This window comes from Sipha flava, unplaced genomic scaffold (assembly GCF_003268045.1).
Source record: "Sipha flava isolate LNK unplaced genomic scaffold, YSA_version1 42_pilon_pilon, whole genome shotgun sequence".
NCBI classification, from domain to species: domain Eukaryota; kingdom Metazoa; phylum Arthropoda; class Insecta; order Hemiptera; family Aphididae; genus Sipha; species Sipha flava.
The window spans coordinates 1,059,632-1,082,613 of NW_020273159.1; the positions used below are offsets into that span (position 1 = coordinate 1,059,632).

Genomic DNA, 22,982 nt, shown 5'->3' on the forward strand with positions numbered 1-22,982 from the left:
AACCGAGCGAACAGAAGATAGAAAATCAAACACAAAAACAACTTCGCCGCACAGCTGATGTGGCCCAAAGACCTTGCAGAAAACAGTGATAAAAAAAACCCATATGCACCGTAGCTCGAATCGTGTGTTTACTATTCTGCTTGACATTTATGTAAACCGCACGTAAATAAAGTATTTATCATATTGTTGTTGCCGTTCAGGCCTACATTCCCCGTTGTTATGCGCTGGTTAAAATTTCTATAATCGAATAAGTGATGACGTTACTTAGATAATAATAACGCCGAAAACAAAACAGATTACCCAATAAAAGAGCGAAAGGTAAACAGAGTGTAATTATTGTAAATGTTGCCGGCAACGGGTTAACGTTAAGCGGTGTAGTGACAGTGGATGAAACCGCTCCGGGCCGCTCGAAGAAGCAAAGACAGTGTAAATTTGCACTCGTCGTGATTAGATAAGGGCGACGATTTTTGTCATCGTCTATCCTACGTGCATTTTGCGAGCGAACAGCCTGAAAAGCATTTCGTACGGTTAAACGCGATACTTTGTCGTACAATTCTAAACTTTTACTGTTATTGCCATGATTTATTGGTATACTGTAATAACAGTGCAATAATTTATGCGTCCTTTTTCTTTTTTTTTCCGTCCTCGCATTATAATATAATAGTGGGGTCGTTTAGCTGATAAAGAAAGTACGATACGATATTCAAAATAAACACAGCCAGTGTCCAGAACTCGATTCTAATCATTATAGAAGCTGATTACGCGTTGTCACATAGCTACGTGACGGATTTTTCCAGACTACTAAGACGACAAACGAGTAAGTGTGATTAGTATTTTAGATTATTTGGTTTCAAAGTTTTCTTTTACGTCACAATTATATTGCCTATTCGGTTTTCTATTTTTTATTATTACGAATAAGTTTACTGGTAGGCTTTCATATCTTCAGTAGGATTCTTCATAACTATGGTGAATTGGTATGTTACATTCTTTAATTGTACAAATTGGTGTTTTGGTGTTTAATTTCGATACAAGGTGTAATTTATAATCTCAAAATTCCATTGTACAATTTTAATTTAACATGTTGACCTGCCTTATAAGTGTGATTGATTTTGACATATGTTAGAATAATGCTGATTCACATTACGATTAGTATTAATATTACTTTATTTAAGATGTGAAATGCAATGGCACATAATGTCCCATGCATTTATTATACAATAATATAATTACAGATTGCACAAAAATAAAAATTAAAAAAAGTTAATGATAATAAAAGAAAAAATTATTAAATTAGAACAAATTATTTAGTTTACCTTTTTTTGTTGTAATTTTAATATATTTCTCACATTTTTGTTAAAAAATTGTGTTCATAAACAAAAATTATTCCATAATTTTAACTTAAACTGTTTTTATAAAATAAAATGAATATTGCTTATAAAAAAAAAAGCCTTTTTTTATATATAATGAATGTACCTATTATAGTTTGTTAAATTGAAATACTATAATTTCCCACATAGATAAAATAACACATGGATGAAACAAGATTAATATTTATGCTTTCATTATAAAAATAAAAAAATTAATTATAGATATATCTTATTATTTTCATTTTTTTTATATAAAAAAAATATTTTATACATATTTTAAGTTTTTCAGTTTTCCTAAGATTATCTTCATGATTAGTTGATAATATATATGTTTTAAAATAAGTTAATCCATTTAGTAAAGGTATTACTTATTACAACATCATCAATGGGGGTTTAAATTATTTGTTATGATAATCATTGCAATCATTATTATTATTAAATTCTTAAATAATCATTTTTTTGAGAACCAATAATTAGTGCCTCAAAGAATGGCTTAACCAAAAGTATTTGGCTGGTTAGCGACTAATTGGTTACTCATCCTCTCCATGTTCCAAAATTAAACATATTATTGTGTTTCATAATATATCTTTTGTACTATAATTGTATAATATTTATTTTACTTTAACTGTATAATAATTATACTTTCAAAAAAATGTATTTTATGGTTATCAGCCATATATTATGTTCATTACTGATGAACATGCTTTTTATTTATTTATTTGATAAATTTTTTTTTTAATTTTTAGGAGATTGTTTTTCATTTAAATTTCAATGTATCCGTCTAATGGTGTTTGCTGTGGTTTTTATATTTGTCTGTCTGGCTTATGGGGGCTCTGCAAGGTTTCAGGATACTGATGTACATTCAGAAGACTTACCTAAAGCAGCCATTGACTATTTACTTTGTCGACATTGCGGTACAGATATTTCACCATTAACATCTTTAACATCAATCGACAGTCCAGCTGCTATAAAAAAACGTATAACTCAATTATTTGGCTTAAAAGAAGTTAAAGTCCAAACTGTAGAAAACTCATTGCATTTACGATTTGAAATTCTTACATTATCAAAAGCTTTGTGTGTTGGAAAAGGCAATGTAAGTTAAAATATTAATAATTATATAAATACATTTTATATTGCTCAAAATTTGTAATCTTTATTATTTATAATAACTTAAATAATTGTTTATATATAATAAAAAGTTCATATAACATTATTATTTTCATCAAAATTAAATTAATTGACTTGTACAATATTATAGTATTATATGGACATGGTTATTGATTTAATTTCTTATAATGAAAAATAATATTATTTTGTTTAATAGTGGCAGTCTGAAGATTCATGGTATCCTGGTTACGTTTGGAAAGTTTGTGTTTGTGCTCAATGTGGACGTCATATTGGATGGTAAGTTGAAAGTTTATATGCAGTTTATAATTATTATTATGAAGTCTGACTAACGAATATTTATTTTAATAACTATTTATTATTTTACCAATTATTATAGTGGACATTTAATATCATAATAGTGTAATATATTAACGTGGTACATTACAATAGATATATTTCTCTTTCTTTAAACTATATCTTTGTGATATTTGTATGTATTAAATATATACATACTTATTGCAATCATATTGTAATCCATGGACTCAAAGTTATGCAGTGGTAGTAATTTAGTTGATCACAATACATATAGTAAAAAAAAAATTGCATAATTTCACTCAGCTACCATTTAGTGTTATCATCCAATTGTATCAACTAATTTATTACATTAAGAGTATCTTTACTACACTCATATCTCATAGAAAAAAGTCAGGGTAATTTATTTATTGCACTCTAAACTAATATTTTAATAGAAAAATATCCCATGATCTCCCTATTATTTACTTGGGATGAGCATTGATTAATAGTATGATGTTAATCTTAAAATAAGGAAAAATATAGTTATTGTCATAATAAATCATTTAATTTTTTTTTGAAAATAAATTAATATTATTCTTAGTTTATAATTATTAATATTATAGAAATTCTATTTAAATTTAAGTGTAAAATTTTCTGTTATTTTATTGCTTATTACTAATTTCATCTTCAATTTTAACATTTTGGAAGTGTTTACTGTTTACTTGCACCTTTGTCTTTCACTTCATTTTCATACTATGTCTTCTTTTACCCATATCTCTTTTACACACAGAATATTCTCATATTATTTTAATTTTTCCTCTTCTTGTACTTAGCTTATTAGCTTATTACTGATAAAAAAAGAAAAAAACGGGTTTTATGCAAATCTGTTCAATGTATATAATTATTAATTTAATTAAACATTTAAAACTAATATTGTTTAAAAACATATATAAATATTAAATAGTAAATAGATAAAATTTATTATATTGCCTATATTTTCTACTTATATTTATTAAATATTGTACTTATAATATAAAATGGACAATTTATAATTTAAAAATTTAATTTATGTAGTTTCTCATATTTTCTATTTAAATTATACATGTATTTTAGGATGTTTGAGCCATTACACTTAGCTACTAGTGAAAGAATATATCCATCAAATAAAGGTTTTTACATTGTCATCATCTCAAGTATTATTAACGAATTACGTAAGTTTTTCATTTTAGTTATTGTTAGATCTATTTATAATTATAATAATTCTATTATTCTCATTTTTATGTTTACTGTAATTGTTCATATGGTATAACATTTTTGTTTTATAGGATAAACATAATATTTGTCATGATGTGATAAGAAGCAAAATATTGTATTCTTTTATGTAGTATATTATATTACTTTGTTTTAGTTTTATATTTAATAAAAATTGTATTACTGACTTTTATAGTTAATGTATATTTTGAATTTAATATATTCAATATGCTTTTTAAGGCGCTCTTGTGAATTCAATAGCATATTTGATAATTTTTTTAATTTGATGAAGCAAATCAAGTTCTTTAATTTTTGTTTTTATGGATGCTTTTAATTGAATTGCTGCAAGTCTATGTATTTTAATTTTTTTTTTTCAATTTGTAGATTGATTCATTAATATAATGTTCGTTCACTATTCTTTGTATATATCAACTTCTTAAGTTCTTTATTGGATCCTTTATCTTAGTCTAACATAATCTGCTTCATATGACTGTCTCGGTTTTCTTAATGGTTTCCTTTCAATTACACCTTTAATTACAGATCTTATCTATGCATTATTTTTTATAGGTACCCAAGTTATTTTATTTCTTCCTGATGTCCATATCAATCTTCATTATATTTATGGTACACCTATTCAGTGTTATTCTTTCTGTTCAGGAAATTTTTAATGCCCTTTTCTAACATGAAGTTTTGAATGCTTCTATTTTTCTTTTATCAGATTTCCTAATTGTCTAGTGATTGACTCTGTTCTATAGAAAGCCATGAAACATTTTTTCTGATTGTAATACTTCAAGCTATTGTGATGAATAATTTTTTTCTTTTTGAAAAATACCTGCTTAACTTGTGCTATACTACAGTTAATATTGTATCGCATGTAGTTGGTCCAGGTTAGGAGCCTTCAGTGATGATATCAGTTAAATAACAAGGTCACCAACCCGCAGCTGAGATTTTGAAATTGGAGCATATGGGATTTTATTTTTAAATTGATAATTATAATAAAAAAAAATAAACAGCATTTATATTAATTGTTCAATCACTTGTATTTAATGAAATACAAAAATATCAAATACCAAATTTCTATATTTTTTATATTAACACATGTTTACATATTTCATATCTACTAGGTTTATTAATTTATGGCTAATCTATGGCTTTATCAAATTGTTAGTTATTATTTGTTTGCTTAAATTCTTATCTGCTGTTTTTGAGATAACTCACATTTTTCCAATTGTTTTATATATTTGCCAGGTTGTTTGTGCATTTTTTTATTATTTAATTTAATTCCTTATCTGGAAAGGCATTTTAAATAATTTACATAAAAAATTAATCCATGAATTAATTTTAATAGAATTTACCACTGTTATTGTGGTTTGAAATATTAATTTTAGAGATTTCAAACTAAAATATCTAAATTATAACTAACTACTATATAAGTTGTAAATTCTCATTTACTATAGTAAATTAAGTGTTGTTCTATAATTTAGAAGTATTGCTACAATGAAAAATAATATTAGAGTATCTATTCATGTATTTATCCTAAATAATTAAATATTCATTAGTTTGTACAATAATAAATAAAGTAAATTAATGAATAATTTTGTTTGTTCTAGATGCTGATTCATTAATTTTAGTGCCGAAACATTTTTCTACTATAGGACAAATCTCAGATTAAAAATGTCATCTCCAAGTGATTTAAAATCTGCTCATTCTGAATATGAAATAGAGAATAAAGGAAATATCACTTTTGTTAAAATTCCTGCAACTTATGTTGATGAACCACTTACAGAGGAGCAAAAAGAAAAGCTATTAGAGTTTGAGGAAGAGTTTATACTTCGATATACAGATGACGATAAAGAATATGTTGCTACAAAAACTCTTGGTAGTACAACTCCACCATTAATTCCTTCATATAGACCTTTTAGGAATTTTAGAAGAGATAATAACAGGCAGAGAAATTCTAAAAGAAGTGGGGATGATGATCAGAGAAGTTATGATAATGATCAGAGAAATTATAAAAATAGAAATTCTTCTCATAATCAACATGCATATGGTTACAATAACTACTACAGAAGATAAGTTGGTTATATATAAAATGTGTGATTTTTTTAAATTTAGCAGTTATTTATATGTGCTATTGTATCTATGGAATTAAAACTCAAAATTGAATATCGCAATATTATAACATGCATTAATGAACTTTTGAATAAACATTATTTTTGAAATTTAAATTAAATATTATATTTATTTTGTAGTGTTAATATGTTCATTATAATTAAATATTTTTTGTCTAATAATTAATAAAATTTGTTATTTTCTGGCAAGTTACAAAATAAATGGTTTGCCTTACTTTTTAAAACTATGATTTGATACTTGGATTTTAAGGTTTCAAAATTTAAATTTATTACATTTACTTACTCAATTCATGTTCTTGAGTTGAATGTAAATATTTTTTATTACATATGGTTAGCAAATTGAATACTTTTAAGTTCTTCAAGAATTTTTGTTGATAAACCTGGACATTAATAGAGATCAAAAAAAATATCTTTATACTAAGATGTATATATATATTTATTAACATTTTGTGTAAATGTGGTTCTAATTTTTTAGTAAACTAGTAAATGGCTGCAGAATATAGGCACTTCTGATACAGAATTGTATGAAATAATGAATTGTTTAAAAACTAATCTCACAGAAAGATTGGAATAACAATTTTTTGGTATATATTTTATTTCATGCAGTCTTTACTTAAAAGCAAAAAATCTTTGGGAAATTTTTTGTTAATGCATAATAACATAAGTTTTTTAATTTCTAAAATGAAAAAAAATTTAATGATTAAATGCTTACAATTAAACAAAATTTCTTACAATGATTTAGTGAAAATTGTAAAAACATCATAGTAAAAAATTTAAAAAAGTTGTCACCAATAATAACTTTGGTTCCTTCTAAACGACGGAAATATGGAATAATTATAGTTTGAAATCATTCTTCAAATATTGGTTGATCAAACCACCTAGAGCAGTGGTTCTCAACCGGGGTGGCATATCACCCGAGGGTGACATGGACACAGTGTAGGGGTGACACGAAATCTCCACAGGAAAAGGAAAAAAATTAGAAAAAAATTAATTTTAATAAAACCATATTATTACCATAACAGTCATGTAAATAGCACACCTTTAAGTTTACATATTTATATTATTTAGATCCAATGAATACGTGCAGTATTGTTATTAACGCAAAATCGATGTATTATCGATTTTTTTATCGACTTAACCGGGGTCGTTAGTTATTTTACAGTCGTTAGATATGTAGTATTATTATATACAAATAAAACAAATAACGAGTATAAAATCTTTAAAAAATCTTCTCTTTTTTTTTTTTAATTTTAAGTATAAACTTTATAATATCAATGTTTATTGAACCTTGCAACTCAATAAATTGTAGGTGTACTTATTATTTTTCTGTTTTTATTGTTTTTGTTATTTAAAGAATTATTCTAAAATACACAGTTAAGATTATTTATTATTTTGATGTTAGGGTGACGCGGTGTTTAATTCTAGTGGCTAAAGGTGACATGAATGAGAAAAGGATAAGAATCACTGACCTAGAGGGTGATCTGTTGTATCTACACCCTTCTGGCCCTCCTAATGTAGGGATTTGTAATACAACATACGGAGGAAGCATAACACCAGATGCATCAATAGCAAACAGTCTGCTACATCGGTTGACTATTGAATCTATAATTAGCATGTTAATTTTTTTTCTCACTAAAACTTTTGTTTTACCCGGATCATCTATAAAATCTGTCTCATCATAGTTATGCTTTTTGTTGGTATATTTTCTAAACTTAATTAAAGGTTATTAAAATATTCAATGATGGTAGTTCTTGAGACAGCAGCTCCTGATCTTTTTATATTCTCGGAAAGTCTAGGTTTTAAAAGATCAGAATGTCTGGATAAAAAACTTGTGTACCACTCATCGCCAGGCTTATTATTTTTAAATATTTTTAATTTTAGGCTAGCACGATCTACGTGTAACTTAACAAATGACAACTTCTTCCCTATCAAAACGGTAACCCCAATCAGAAGCAAATAGTATTGTTTCTACAATACTATCTTCTTCACTGGAAGTTAAAACTATTTGGCCTCCATAGGAATTAAGAAAAGTTTTTTATTTTTTTTTTCTACTTAAAGTGCTTATGGTATATTATACTTATCAGAAGCCTCTCGGTATGTCAATCTTTTATTTTGGATTTCGTTTAATCAGTGGTTAAAGTGGAAGACAGGACGGAGGGGACGGAGTCCCCCTTCTTATTTAAGGTAAGATTATGCGTCCTCTTTAATTTAAGTCGCCAAAAGTCCGGGTGGGCGCTTAATGGCATTAGTCACTAAAATACAATACTTATTATAATATTACAATATTACATGAAATTTATTTTTTTGATTAATTTGAACAAGTGGAAAATAAAATAATACGTAGTTATAATATATAAAGTATTTATATTTATTTGTATTTATATTTTACAGTAATAATGTATTTCAATTTATTTTTACTGAGTAGGCATATGCATAGAATTATTTTTCTTTGGGGGAAATTTGTTTTTACACCCTATAAAAATACATTTTTTATGAAATTATATGTGTAACAAAAGAGGCTTAGACCTCATAGGTTTCCTAAAAAAGGTTTGTAAGATTTAAAATTAGGTAGGGGCAGGGCCATGTTAAGAGGGGGTTAAAGGAGGCAATTGCCCCCGGGCGCCGTAGTTTTTTAAAAGTAAGGGGGTGTCCTTATCTGTACTTAATATGCTACCTGTGCCAAGTGGCCCCGTAGAAAAAAATTTGCCTCGAGGCGTTGAAATGTTTGACATGGCTCTGGGTAGAGGAACGCTCCTCAATTTTTTATGCATTCAGTCCCCCCACAACATTTTTCCCATTTTAACCACTGCGTTTAATGCGTTTGCCAAAGTTTCGTCAGAAAAATTTCGGTATGTACGACTGTCAGGTTAGGTTAGGGATTTATAGCACTTAAAATCATTAAAATAAGCATTTAAAAAATTTAAAATTAAGCAAAATATTTATACTACCTATAAAATTCTAATTAATAAATCAAACGAAATAAAAATAAATATTCACTTTCAAAACTTTAAGGATTTTATGGATTTTCTAAGGAATTTTACTGAAAAATAAAATGTGAATTGTTCTCTCTGTTCTTAATCATTCTGACGTTTGACACTCAGTTCTATTTTCAGCGTTAGAACATCTTTGTTGCAATGAACTACGTCATAACGTAGAAGAATTATTTTTAATTTTAATTCTATCGAAAACGATTTTCCAGGAGAAAACTGTAAAAACTTAAAAAAACTGGTCAAATAAGCAAAAATAATCAGAAAAATTGGAAATAAACATTATTTTTGAAAAACTACTGAAAAAAGCAAAAAAAAAGGCACTTTCAAATTTCATAATTGTACGTGTTATAACTTGACATACACTTCTATAGCACTCTGCTACATTTTAGGGTAATCCATAAAAATAAGCCAATGCTTTAAGTTCCGAGCCCTGTTTACAAGTAATTCTAATTCAGAAAAATGTTAAGTCCTAAAAAAAACCGGGTCTAAATATGAAAATATTTTGAAAATTAATAAGGATTCGTCTTATTATAAATGTGAATCATTAACATCAAAATAATTGATCAAGGTATATTTTCGGACCTAATTGAGCCATATATTGAATGTCTAAAGTGAATAGAATTTGATAGTACAATGCTTATAACTTAAAAATTTAGGGATAATAATAGACACTTTCAAAATGTATTATTATTTAAAATAATTATAAATATAAATGAAATAAATAACAATTTCACAATTGTTTATAACAAATATAATAAAATATAATATTATGAGTAAATATTATAATTTTTAGTATGTAAAATATATTAAGTGCAATTATGTATTATAAATTATATATGTACATGTAGCAGATGATATAATTTTTTTAAAATTAATTAAAATAACTATTTCTGTTATAATTGTTAATTTACAGTAGGTACATAATGATAAATTATAATAAATAATGATAAGTATAATATATATTGATAAATAAGTACGTACTTCCTGATTTGTAATAAAATATCATGTTACAATTTATTGAACTATAATTAATAGAAAATTCAAATAAATATCAAATACTATTATTTTAGTGATAAAATATCATATAAGTTTAGGCTTTCACAAATAAACTACTGGGTATACTATGTAACATAAAAATAACAACAATATCATTAATACATAATTTTAATTAAATAATCTTTTAATCATGGTTGCTATATAGAATATATCATAAAAATACAGCTTTATTGCATATATTTCTTATAATACTGTTGTAGGTAATTGTTTAGTCAATTTTATTTGAGTGCTTTTTTCAAACTATTTAACTAAGGACATTGCTGTTTTCGTAGAAAAAATAAATATCAGTACTTATATTATTATTATGTTCTATGGTTTATATACAAAATAAATATTTTTTATTTCGTCTTAGATACAAACGATTATAATTATTTTAATTAAAATCGAGTGACAAAAATATAAATAGTTTGCGGTTAAAATTGATATCATGTGCACATATATGCAATGAAAACATTTTTTAGTGGACTCACGAAAATGTATAGTTGTCAAGAAAACAGAAAATATATTTTGTAACTTTGAGAAATAAAAAATGAAAGTTTTTTGGTAAATACTTCAAAGGTTATGGGTATATTTTGTTGTAATATAATATATTGCGTTTAAATGATTACTTATTTTCATTATTTTCAAAATATTTGAGTATACCTAGTCAAACGGTCGTACTGATTTGTATAAATAAATAAATAAATTGATACATAATTGCCCCTTTCCGCTTTTGTTATTGTTATTAATCTATATTCGCCATACTGTTATGTTTGTTTTTAACACAGACACTTTAATTAAAAAAGAAAATGTATCTTATCGTTAGAGCCATTGTCACGATTTCATAATTAATTTTCTGTAATTCCTACATTCTGATTGTACATGTCTAATATCTAATACGAGGTTAATAATATTGCTTGAATTTAATGATACGTATTTAATAGACCTATAAATAAATTTGACGAGAATAATAATGTGATTTTTGGTTTTAAACAATAATAAATCAAACGTTACAGATTAAACGATACTATTGTACGATAAAATGAATCTCTATAACACTACAGGTTAGGTTAGGTTAGGGGAGAGTTAGGAGTTCCCTCCCCTCCCCACCCAAAAATATCAGAAAAAATTGTATAAAAAATTAGCTGACCTATAAATTTAATAGTTATTTCAAAGTCTCCCGTGATACTTGAAAAAAAAATAAATAAAAAAAATAAATTAATACATATATCATATGAGTAATAAAGCATGCTTTTTATCAGCATTTTGCATTCTACATATTTCCTGAACATTTTTCCTGCGTTCGTCCCCGGTTATAAAATGTACCTCCTACTCGTTTAATGTTTGTTCGTGCTAATCACGGATGGATTAGTACGCGGTGTAGGATGAGTACAGCGGACCCGCGGTGGTGCGATGCGCGAGCAGCGTCCTCTTCCATTGGTGATGACTGGCCGGTGGCGGCGCGGGTGGCACGTAGTACTCGTACGAGAATATTTTTTTGATGTTGCTCATCAGCGACACCATCAGTGCCATTTTGCTGACCAACAGCGCTTTACCGCCCAACGTCGACATGAACATAAAGCCCATCGGTATTAGAACGGCCGACATGATCATGTACGTGCCCACTATGATCGGGAACACCTTCCGGTAAGCGTGTCGTCTGCGACCTGTCACAATCGGTCCAATAACATATGATTAATTTCAACCGCGTGCGCATCAAATTATTACACTGTGGCCGGAGATACGGCGTGGAATATATTCGTATATAGCGGACAATAATAAAACTAATAATATAACTAGGGATATTATCGCTAAATGAAACGCTGAAAAATGCTTTGATTCCACCGAGATGTTGTAAAATATTTTATTACCAGGTTGCAGGGAGACACTCAAAATGATAATGATATGCGGACAAATAATTCAATGTGAACATGATAATTATGCAAAGCAAATGTAAACACAGGTGCAACAGAGCTCAATGCCTATTATGTTAGGATTTGTTAAACGAGAAAATTGTATATTTTAACAGTCAATGGCCACGTTATGAAATGATCAATATAGAATCTATATTAGCACGCGCCACGCGGTGGCCTGGTTCTTCGCTGTACGTGCGATTCACAAAAAAGTATCGAATTCGTATTACATTATGATGCTGTTATTGATTTTCGTTTTTGAACCGCTGTGCGATGGTTATTGAGTTATTCGTTTTTAAATTTAATAGATAAGGAAAAAACAAAAGGCACATGATCGGAATCAAATCAAATTAATCTAATTAATAGAGTATCACCTTAATAAAAGAGACCTATAATAAATAGGATAAATAAAAAATGTTGATTTCTCATGTTTAATTTTTACTATTTATTTTTGTATTATCGTATAAAATATACTACAATGATTGTGCATCTATTTCACAGTTCATATATTTCTATAAACTGAAAAGTAATAAATACATAGTACAATGATTATTTGTTAAAAATATTTAAAATTTCAATTTCTAAGTATGTACATCATACGTTTTAGGAAAATGTATTTTAATTTTAATTTTATTATTCCGTGTTATTTTGATTTGTTAAAATTAAACTGTCGAACTTAGGAACAGAACGCATATGTAAACAGATTTGATAGGTGTAGCTTTTATAAATGTCTAAAAATTAACTATTAATTTTTAAATATAAGCTTATTTATGTCTATTACCATTGTTAAATTACATAGGTATGTAGTATAATAAGCATGTGCCAAGATAAAATGTAAGTATTAATTGTATAGATAACATATATACTATATACAGAGCCAACGTAAGAATAAATGACGTCCCAAGCCTAAATGGCAACTGGCGCCTTTTTCATGCAACAACCCATAATATCATAATACTTAGAAAAAAATGTTGTTCATGGACAGAAATACGGAAAAATTATATAATATGCTCAACTTGTACATAATTTGTTATCGTATAATATTTTAATTACGAGACACGACGGCTTGAGGCGATCATGATTAAACGATAACAAATATTGGGGAATTATTATATTCATAGAGCAACATGTAGGATAAACATTCTATCCTAAATTATAGTAAATATACTACTGGCTAAATTAAATAACCATAATAATTATCAATATTTCAATACAAAGTTATAGGTATTTTATATTTAAAAATAAAATAATATTATTGACATGTGCAAAATTGTAAAAAGCAATTTCGGCACCCCTTTGAAAATGGCGCTTTAGGCTACTACATGAGTCGTCTTACCCTCACAACGGCCCTGATTATGTATATATTTATGAACAAAAAAATCCCAGCTCATGGAATTATAGAATAAAATAAGATAAATAACTAAATAAATATGAGAATAAAAGAAAGAGAATGAGAGAGAGAGATAATGTTGTGTAAATAGTTTCTCTGTACCTAATCTAAATTTGTTTGTGTAAATAATTAATTTTTGAAATTTATATTAATTATTTCATTTTATGTCGGTTCTGGATCATTTTTTTTGTTTATTTATTATTTTTTTTATTAGACTTTCCGGAAGGTTATTTGGAATGTTATATTTAATGACAAGCGAGATATTAGTATACTTTTATAAGAATATTGTTTAGCATAAATTAACATTTTACTATGACAACGACTGAGGAAAGTTGTCGAGAAAATATCTAGAGTACGTTTTTCACTGTAATTTCATAATACTCACATCCAGTGACACGTATATCACAAGAGTGCACACGTCGCAATAATTCTTGTTCACAAAAGTTGTATACAGCTATAACTTTTCCAACCTTTATAAGTTTATTGGGTTATCTTAGTTTCAGTAATTACCAGGTGTAACGTTATATTATAATCTATGGTATAACATTTAATATTTAACTGGGTCAATTTTCTTCAAGTATTTTTGTAGTAATTTCATATGCTCATAGTGTATTTTTAACACATGTATTTTTAACACATGGGGATGATAAATTTACATTTTTTGATATAAATGACTTGTGTGTTCCATTCAAATGTGATAAGTAGGACTAACATGAATAAGTAAATAATATTTATTAGAACACGATTATTGAAATATTGCATACCTTCGACGGTGGCGTTATTGTCCGGTATCCAAAGATCGATTTGCAACGAATGACTTTCCACGAATGAAATCATTCTGTCCATGATATCAGAAGAATAATTCCTGTATCGAAAAAGGTTAATTGTTAATAAGTATTTCAAGTTTACAAGGAGCTCGCTAGACAATAAGCCTTCGAGTTGAGCATCAAAAATGATCTCATAGTGCACATTACAGATTAAAGTATGAGTCGACTTATTATGATGGGTTAACAAGGCTTTGATGTCTAAGAAATAGGCTTAAACTTTTATGCAGAAATCATTTTGTATCAATTTAGAAAAGGCTTCTTTCGAACGTGCGGGTTCTAAATATCCGCAATTCAAAATTTACTGGAGTTTCAGGTTAATGATATTTCTGTCAAAGTACCTAATGATAATAGGATTCCGTACAATAAAGCCATAATGTGTGTGTCTACATTATGTACGATAATAATGGAATCAATTCTTCGGGAAAAATACAACTGATTACAGTAATACAGAAGGTAGTAAAAGAATACTACCATTATGTTCTATGTAAAACACTAAAATAGAGTACGTATAATATTAATTATATTGAAATAAATAGTCATTTAGTAATTGTTTTTATTAAGTATCAATAATAAAATAAAGAGGTTTGTTACTATAAAGTATAATAATTATCTACGATACATGAAATTATTATAGTAATTAAGTATAAAAATAAATAAAATAATTTGAATAGTACTATAACTATAAGGTCTCGATTGACCAAATATTTATGGTAAAATACCATTCTACAAGTATATAATGATGCAATTTGTGTAACTACTTACTTCCGAGTAAATGTATAAATATTGAAATATTGTTTCTCATTTTAATGTCATTACGTTATTGTGACATGGTTGAACACTATCATGTATTTTAAGTTTAAATATTTTCTGTAGGTTTGATTATTTTTTTTGAATATTAATTAATCAACTCTTTGTGTTTGAAGTTACCAAGATGGAATCATGCGAAATTACGAGCGAAACTTAATAAAGTACTGTTACAATATACAGTAAGTAAAATCTTATTATGTAATTTATTTTCCGACTTTATATTTATTAGAACGATGTTCAGTATTGGATTAATCTAATATAAAAGCATTATTTTTTTATGGAATATTTTGGGATACCCTCTAGAGAAATGTTTGAGTATTGAATGATATTTTTTTATATTTTAAGAGACATTTTATCTATGCATTTATTCCAAGAATAAATCTCCTGAATCTATAAGCTTAAACGTCCTAATGTCACCACAATAAAGTTTAAATATATAATGGAATTTGAAGTATGAATAAAAATTAAAATATTATAAATCTAATTTTAACATAAATCAAACAAATAAAATAATATAAATTTATAAAATGTTTTCGACACATCTTCTTTCCACTTTTATTTTTTATTACCTATACAATTAAATCTGTACCACGTAAAAGGTAGAATCAAACAGTCACAAATCTTTAGAGACTAAAAATAAATCTAGTTTACTCAATCTCTTAACTACATTTTTATTTATCATGAATTAAATTTAAAACATTGATCTTTAAACTGATTTAGTCGATTTAGCAATAATATCTCCATGTATTGATTTATTAAAAACAATGTTATAAATATGAATAATATATTATATAATATTATTTAATAAACATTTGCAAATTTTAAATTTACAGAAAATGTATGAAATTTGTATAGTAATATTATTGATAGAAAAATTTGTATTTTGAAAACAAAATTTATTGGAGAATGTTATACATTTTAATAAAAAGTAAATTTCGAATATTAAAATAAATAAAATTTATAAACTCAAATTAAAATTATTTTTGATTATCTCAATATAGCAATGAAATATTAATACATTTTTTTTGTATCTTTTAGAAAACTATTTGATTATACTTAAAATATAGATTACAATTTTGAAACCACGTACTGTTAGTGGAAATGTAAAATTTTCAAAATAGATTATAGAACGCTCACTATAGTCAGTTTTCTTATCAATACATTGAAAAGTGAAGTTTTTATCAATTTAAATGCAGACTTTTGAAAAGCTACAAAAATGAGCGTGTTAAACTTATTACCAAAATGTTTTATCACTCTATTCAAATATACAATGGTAGTAATTTTGTGGTTATAAAGCGTAAACCTTATTCGTACTTTGATTTCAGTATTGAGTTATCCTTGTACCCTTTTTGATAGGTACCCAGTAAGTAAATTGAATTAAGTTTGTGTTAGAGTTTTATTTTGAATAAAACTGCAGACTATAAAATTTGATATTTGTTCATTATAGTTTTATTTAATTTTTTGAAAGCGCAACATTTTACTTTTATTTTATATTATAGGTTTTAGAATCGGATGATAATATTGTGCAGTAAAAAATATGGGCCAATATTGTCATAGTTAGTTATTGCAAATATATTTTATAAAAAACGTCCTGTCTTGAGATATGTTTTTACTTCTTAATAGCATTTTTTAGCTCTTAATCTAGAAAGTCTGGTACCTATATCACAAATTTTGTTAATTCTTGAAACGATTTTTTTTTCTTTGATTAACTTAGGAAAAATGTTCTAAGTGCAAATAATGTGCACTTGTCGATTATCTACATAAATCATAAAGAAGTTATACTTCCAATGTATTTTATTTAATGCATATATATAATTGTATAAGTACCAAAATAAATTTGTTTTTTGTATCTCATTTCAGTGGTGTGTTAGTTTATAAATTTGCTACTGTAAATATTAAAATATTATTGTATACAATAATACATCACGTACTTATCAATTAGTTTTTAACTGCAGGTTCTACATATTACTTGATGAATTGGCTAGTAAACTATGAAGAAAATTTAATTTTAAGAACTAATAATGTTTTATGATCGACACTTCAAAATTATAATTATTGCTAATAATATAATGTTTTAATAGTTATCTTGATTATTTTACTCTAACAAAAATATATTCATACACATTGCAAACGACCAAATACCTGATTGCGCCAAATGTACTTTACACATGTACCATTTTTAATCTTTTCGCCGGTTAATATAACATAATCGCGATCTCCAATACGATCTCACACACGTTTCAAAGTTCGATTAAATTTTTGAATTGAATCGTTTATATTTTTACAATCTTTAACTTCAGCTTTAAAGCTAATTTAATGCTTTTTTCTAAGTCTCCAATTTAACCCTTTGTTCAATTATTACATTGTTTTAGTAAGCTTTGAAAGAATTACGTTTTATTTCTCGTGGCTCTTCAAAGTTCTACGATTTATTGTTTTATGTGCGCGTACTTAATAGTTTCTGTGTTTAATAAATCCTACAATATTGTCGAGTGGCTCAGGATTTTCTAGTGTTATCCTCGGGTTATTTCTTGGGATTTTCCATTTGACCGTCTACACATAGAATTTATGAAATATTCATCAAGTATTGAGTGTATTAAGTAAATTTACCAAAGACCTATTTCTGAATTATTTAGTGTCGTAAAATACGGGCTGATCTATAGTTTATTTACGAGAGTGGACTAATAGTTCCTAGGGTTAATTTGAATTATTATTCAAGTTCAATTTTTTAATTCAAATACTATTATTACATCGACCTCACAGATTTAATACAAATTTGGGAGACGAATATAATCCATTAGATCGTGCTTTGCATTTAATTAATTCAGTTGCAACTAATTTAAATTATTTATAAAGCTTATTAAATTTGAAACTTAATAGAAGTTTATGTCATTTTAAAAAATTATTGTGTAGTACTTAAATATTGATTTTATTATTTTTATTGTATTCTTATACTCATAAAAATATGGTATTTATTTATTCCGTAAATCATGATTTATATAAACTCTGTGAAATTTACATAATTCAACAAAATATATAAATAAATAGTAAATAGATGATCCATTTTAATTTTATTTTTAAATTAAAATATAATTTTATGGTTTTTATAAACAAAAATTTGAATATTTAATAAACCACGAAGATAAAACTAGGTAAGATGAATATTTATAGTTTATTTAATATGTTTTCTCCGTTAAAGTAAAGTGTTTCACGTAAATATACTTAAGTAATTAATTAATGTGTATTTTAATGTCATTTAGTCTCTTATTGCAGATAAACTTGAATATTAATAATTTAGGTGTGAATATATAACGTCAAAATAGAACCCAACACTAAAATAATTTTAAATTAATTAAAAAATAATAATTAATTTTTAATTTTAATAATTATTATATTTAAAGTTTTTTAGTAACTTCCAATAAAACTTGTTATGTATATATTTTATAATATATGTTTGGGATAAAAAATTACATTTATTTAATGTGATAAAATGATAATATATTTTAGTTGATTGTTTCAAACGACTGAACCTACCTGATGAATTTAACGTGTATTAATAAACACAAAGTTAAATAAAAATATCGGAGAATGAACGCCACGATTTGTTTTCCCTTAATCCATAATACTCGTGTAACTAACTAAAGATTGATAAAATAGAGTGGCATATTGGTATTATGATAATTACTTTACATAATTCAGTAGTTAAAGATTTTATATATAATTATGAAAAATCCAAAATGATTTAACTTTTAAAATATTAAAAATGAATTTATTGTTAAAATAAAACTATGTAAAAGTCCAATTTGCTCGATTTTAAAATAGTCGATGCTATATTGACCGCTTTATATTGTTTTGTACTGCTATATATATATATATATGTATATTGTGGTCTTTGGATAGCTTATATTTTTTTTTAAATATAAGTGCTATTTATAATTTGTGTAAATTATTTATGAAAAATAACTATAATACCGTAATGGTTTGCTTTCAAATCATTAAAAATCAAAGTCTAAAAAATTATAAAAATATTGTAACTGTTTTAAATAATTAATTTAATGATTCACATAACTTTTTTTATGAGAAAGAAGTAAGAAAAAAGTAATGCTGTTTGTGGTGAAATGTTTGGTTAAAATCAATTTGAAATTAATTCAATTTAATAATTACATCAAATTACGTGTTAAACGTTTGGTTCGTAACGATAAAGGTAATAAAACCTCGATAGTTCAGTATTCAAGAGAAAAAAAAATATTTTGATTTATGAAAAATAATCTAAAAACCATCCAACGAATTCAATATGGGCGGAAATGTTGAGTCTAAGTTTTTTTTTGACTTCAAATTTCGTGAAATCAAGATTATACTGTATATGCAACGTAAAATTGATTTAACCGCACAGAGTTAAAGAATCGCCATTATAGAATATATTCTATTAGATTAATGATATTCTATAGTAAAATATTAAATTGAAATACATCACCTTGGCAAATGTAAAAAATTAAAACCGAGTATACTTATGCCAGTTTGGTAAATAAACACATTTAAATTTTTGTTAAAAATTTTAATAGAGATGAAAATATGAAAATGTTTCCAATATTGTGGAAAGCCAGATTAAATTGATTTTGAAAAAAAAAGTAAGAACTATTATGAATACCCTTAAACACAAGAACAAATATTTGAATTTCTTTTTTGTTTAAACTGGCAACAGTAGTAATGGTTTTATAAATGTATTTTATCGTCATCAAATCCTCAGAACTTTGTCAATAAAACGAAATCCCACATTGATGTACATTTAAATCAAAGTATGAAAAACCATATTGAAAATACTTTTCAAACACTCGATCTAAAAAGTATCTAAAATAGGTTCTAGGTAATAAGTAATGTACCTATTTTAATGCATGCTTATTCGAATACTATACTACAATAGCAAGCGAATAATACCATATAATGCCGTAGTAGATTCCTGTTACGTTAAGGTGAACAGGAAAAATTATAGATATTGATAGTTGCATTGAATTGAATCATAACATTACCATTTAGTCGTAGCTAGAGAATTTAGTTTTTACACAGTTTTACTATCCACCAAGCCATCGCAGCATTTAATTAAATGGCCTAGTGATATAACTAAATGTAATACAATACTAGGTAAAAATTGTATGAAATGAAACATTTTTAAAATATTTGTCATTTAAAACTATAGGTACTTATTTATCTCAATACCTATGAGTAGGGAACGGATTTATATGAAAGTACATATTTTTATTAAAACGAGATATTTAAGATTTGATAAGAAATGTTTATGATTTAAATCATTCCTATTAAAATGATGATACTTTTATTTTACATATTTTTACATATTTTGGTATAATTACATATTTTTACATATTTCACTAATTTTTAAATATTTTTATCATTTCATCGTTCATACGTCTTCTTCGTATGAAAATACAAGAAATTATTTCAAAATTAGATCCAGAAACTTCTATCACTATTGGAAAAGCTCAAAATATTATGCTAAATAAAACATTGAAAATAATTTAATTTTAATTAAAAATAATTTAACAAAATTATTAATAAAAAATATGTCCCCAAATGATAGTATGCAAATTGTTGAATCAGCGATTAAAACTCGTAAGCGGACCAATAGATGTTGTAAAAAAGAAAATTTATGCTGTTACAGAAAAAATTCCAGGCAATATTGATTTTAAAACAATCAATGACATAATGAGTGGCAGACACCCTTCTAAAAATTTGGAATTATCGCCTTCTGATAGTACGCACTTGAAATATACTTTTAAACATCGGTTGATATGAAACGATAATTTCGCCGTTTTAAAAATATTTTGATACCTAATAGGCGACATTTAACATTTGATAATTTAAAAGATATTGTAATAATTCAATGCAACAAATCATTTTGATAATTTAATAATAATAATCACTTTTTTCTCCCCATATATTTGGATGTTTTTAGCACATATTTTATAAATTATACTTACATATATATGTAAATATTTCTGTATTTTTATTACATATAAATCCGTTCCCTACCTATGAGTTATTTATCGTTATTATTTAACTAGAATTAAATTAAGATAATGGCCTATTACAGTAAAATTCGTACCTTGACTATTCAAAGGTGAAAATCTATAGCTGTTTTCATATTCTTGGGTTGATAGAACTTTATTGTTTGAGTATATATTTCGTACAAGTCAGAATAATAATAAATAATTAATTATTATTATTTTTTTCAATTTTAAGATTGGTTTTTATTAAATGTGATTACAACAGATATTTTCTCCATTTTTCTCTGTCCTTTACTATGTATTTTAGCTCTTCATAAGAAGAGGCTCCAGCATAAATATTTTAAATGAAAAAATTAAATTTTTAATTAAATCAAATAATTAACAGCATGATATCAATAAGATAATATGATTTCAAGTATTATAAAAATATTTCGTTTGTTATTATTCGTAATACACATTCAACTTAATGTCTGAGCGGATAATCGAATTGCATACAATTAAATTTGTTAATACAGTAGAAATTCGATCAACCGTCACTGTCGAGCATATATAAAGTACGTACAAAGTAGTACGCACTAGTGCCCCCTCGTGATAATTGAATGCTACCCAGTGGTGGATGATCGTGCCAGTAACCAACACATTCTCATAATGACCGTAGTGATAGGAGTTGATTTTCCCAATGTGTTCCTCTGCGGAAGAATACCATGTCTATAAACTACGATGGTAGACAATTGTATTGAAGTGTCACCTAGTTAAAATTATTTAAAATATATTCTGTCGTCGGGACTGGGACTATGACGGTTAATCGAATAGGCGGTTAGCGGACATTTTGCAATAAACGTATATATATATATTTTACAACATGTGTATTTTCAGAAAAAAATACACACATATACTATATATTACATACTATACTAAACACTACTAAATTAAAACTAACAGTTTTAAACAAAATAATCTGTTATTTTTTTTTTGTTTTTTCGAGCTTTTTTGGCCGGAATATTTCGTACTCTACGAAGCCGTAAGACCGGGTTACTCGTCAGTCACTGATTAAATAAAATTAAAAATAATTCGATTTGTTCGTTAACGTCGCGTTTATCGCATATGTTGTACGAGAATAATATAATATATATAACGATTAATATAACGACGAGAACTGCGGTTCGGCCTTGCGGACGAAACCGAAAACCCACGCGGGGTGCGTTAGCGTTACCTTGCCGAACGGTCTGTCGTCGTCGTTTTGCCGGTCTTGACCAGCCGTACTCCGTCCGCTATCTGCAAGTGATCCGCGTCTTCCAGCATCCGCATCGTCCTGGCCACCTTGCGGGCCACGCACTGCGGCCACCCGTCCGTCCCGCATCCGTCCGCCGTGGCCCGGTACCAGTCGGTCGACGACCACAGCCGCGCGTCGCCGTTACCGCCGTCGCTGAATCGTCGCCCGATTGCCGCGGTCGTCCCAGGGACCGGTCCCATGTGCACGCTGCAGCTGCCCAACGTTGCGATCGCCGCCAGCACCGTTGCGCGTAACCGATTCATCGTACAGCACACTGCCATCCTCCGTGGCCCGTCCGCCGTCTTTATAGCGAACACCGACGCACGCGCCCGACCATCGTCCCGTGCACAGTTCACCGTAATTAATCCGATCACCGCGCGTGCATAAGTACACCGAATCGCGCAGGTACACCCGCAAAGCCGTAGCCGCTGCGCGACCACCGATCGACGGCGTTCCCCCATCGTTGGCGTCGGCCCGTTTCCGGTTCGATTGTCCACCGGTCCGTGGAAAATTATCGGTCCCGGCCGCCGCCGCTGTAATAGTTACTTACAACCGTGAATCACGAAAACGGAACGGAAA

The 22,982-nt window shown here is 27.2% G+C and overlaps 2 protein-coding genes across 3 annotated transcripts; one reads left to right on the forward strand and one right to left on the reverse strand.

Moving 5' to 3' along the window:
• Positions 1-195: 195 nt before the first annotated feature.
• Positions 196-6,193, forward strand: LOC112689193. 2 transcript variants are annotated; one of them, XM_025562771.1, is made up of 5 exons: positions 196-817; positions 2,114-2,460; positions 2,692-2,771; positions 3,882-3,979; positions 5,630-6,193. In XM_025562771.1, exons 2-5 carry the CDS (start codon positions 2,152-2,154, stop codon positions 5,689-5,691), a joined length of 549 nt encoding a protein of 182 aa, XP_025418556.1. In that variant the 5' UTR covers positions 196-817; positions 2,114-2,151; the 3' UTR covers positions 5,692-6,193. The 2 variants fall into 2 exon arrangements, with proteins under 2 accessions (XP_025418556.1, XP_025418558.1); XM_025562773.1 differs by lacking the exon at positions 196-817 and adding an exon at positions 841-974.
• A 4,425-nt stretch (positions 6,194-10,618) lies between these two features.
• On the reverse strand, positions 10,619-22,665 carry LOC112689180. Its single transcript, XM_025562755.1, has 3 exons — positions 22,344-22,665; positions 14,244-14,344; positions 10,619-11,843 (listed from the first exon to the last, which is right to left on the reverse strand). The coding sequence occupies exons 1-3, from the start codon at positions 22,601-22,603 to the stop codon at positions 11,545-11,547; spliced, it is 660 nt and encodes a 219-aa protein (XP_025418540.1). The 5' UTR covers positions 22,604-22,665; the 3' UTR covers positions 10,619-11,544.
• Positions 22,666-22,982: the final 317 nt, after the last annotated feature.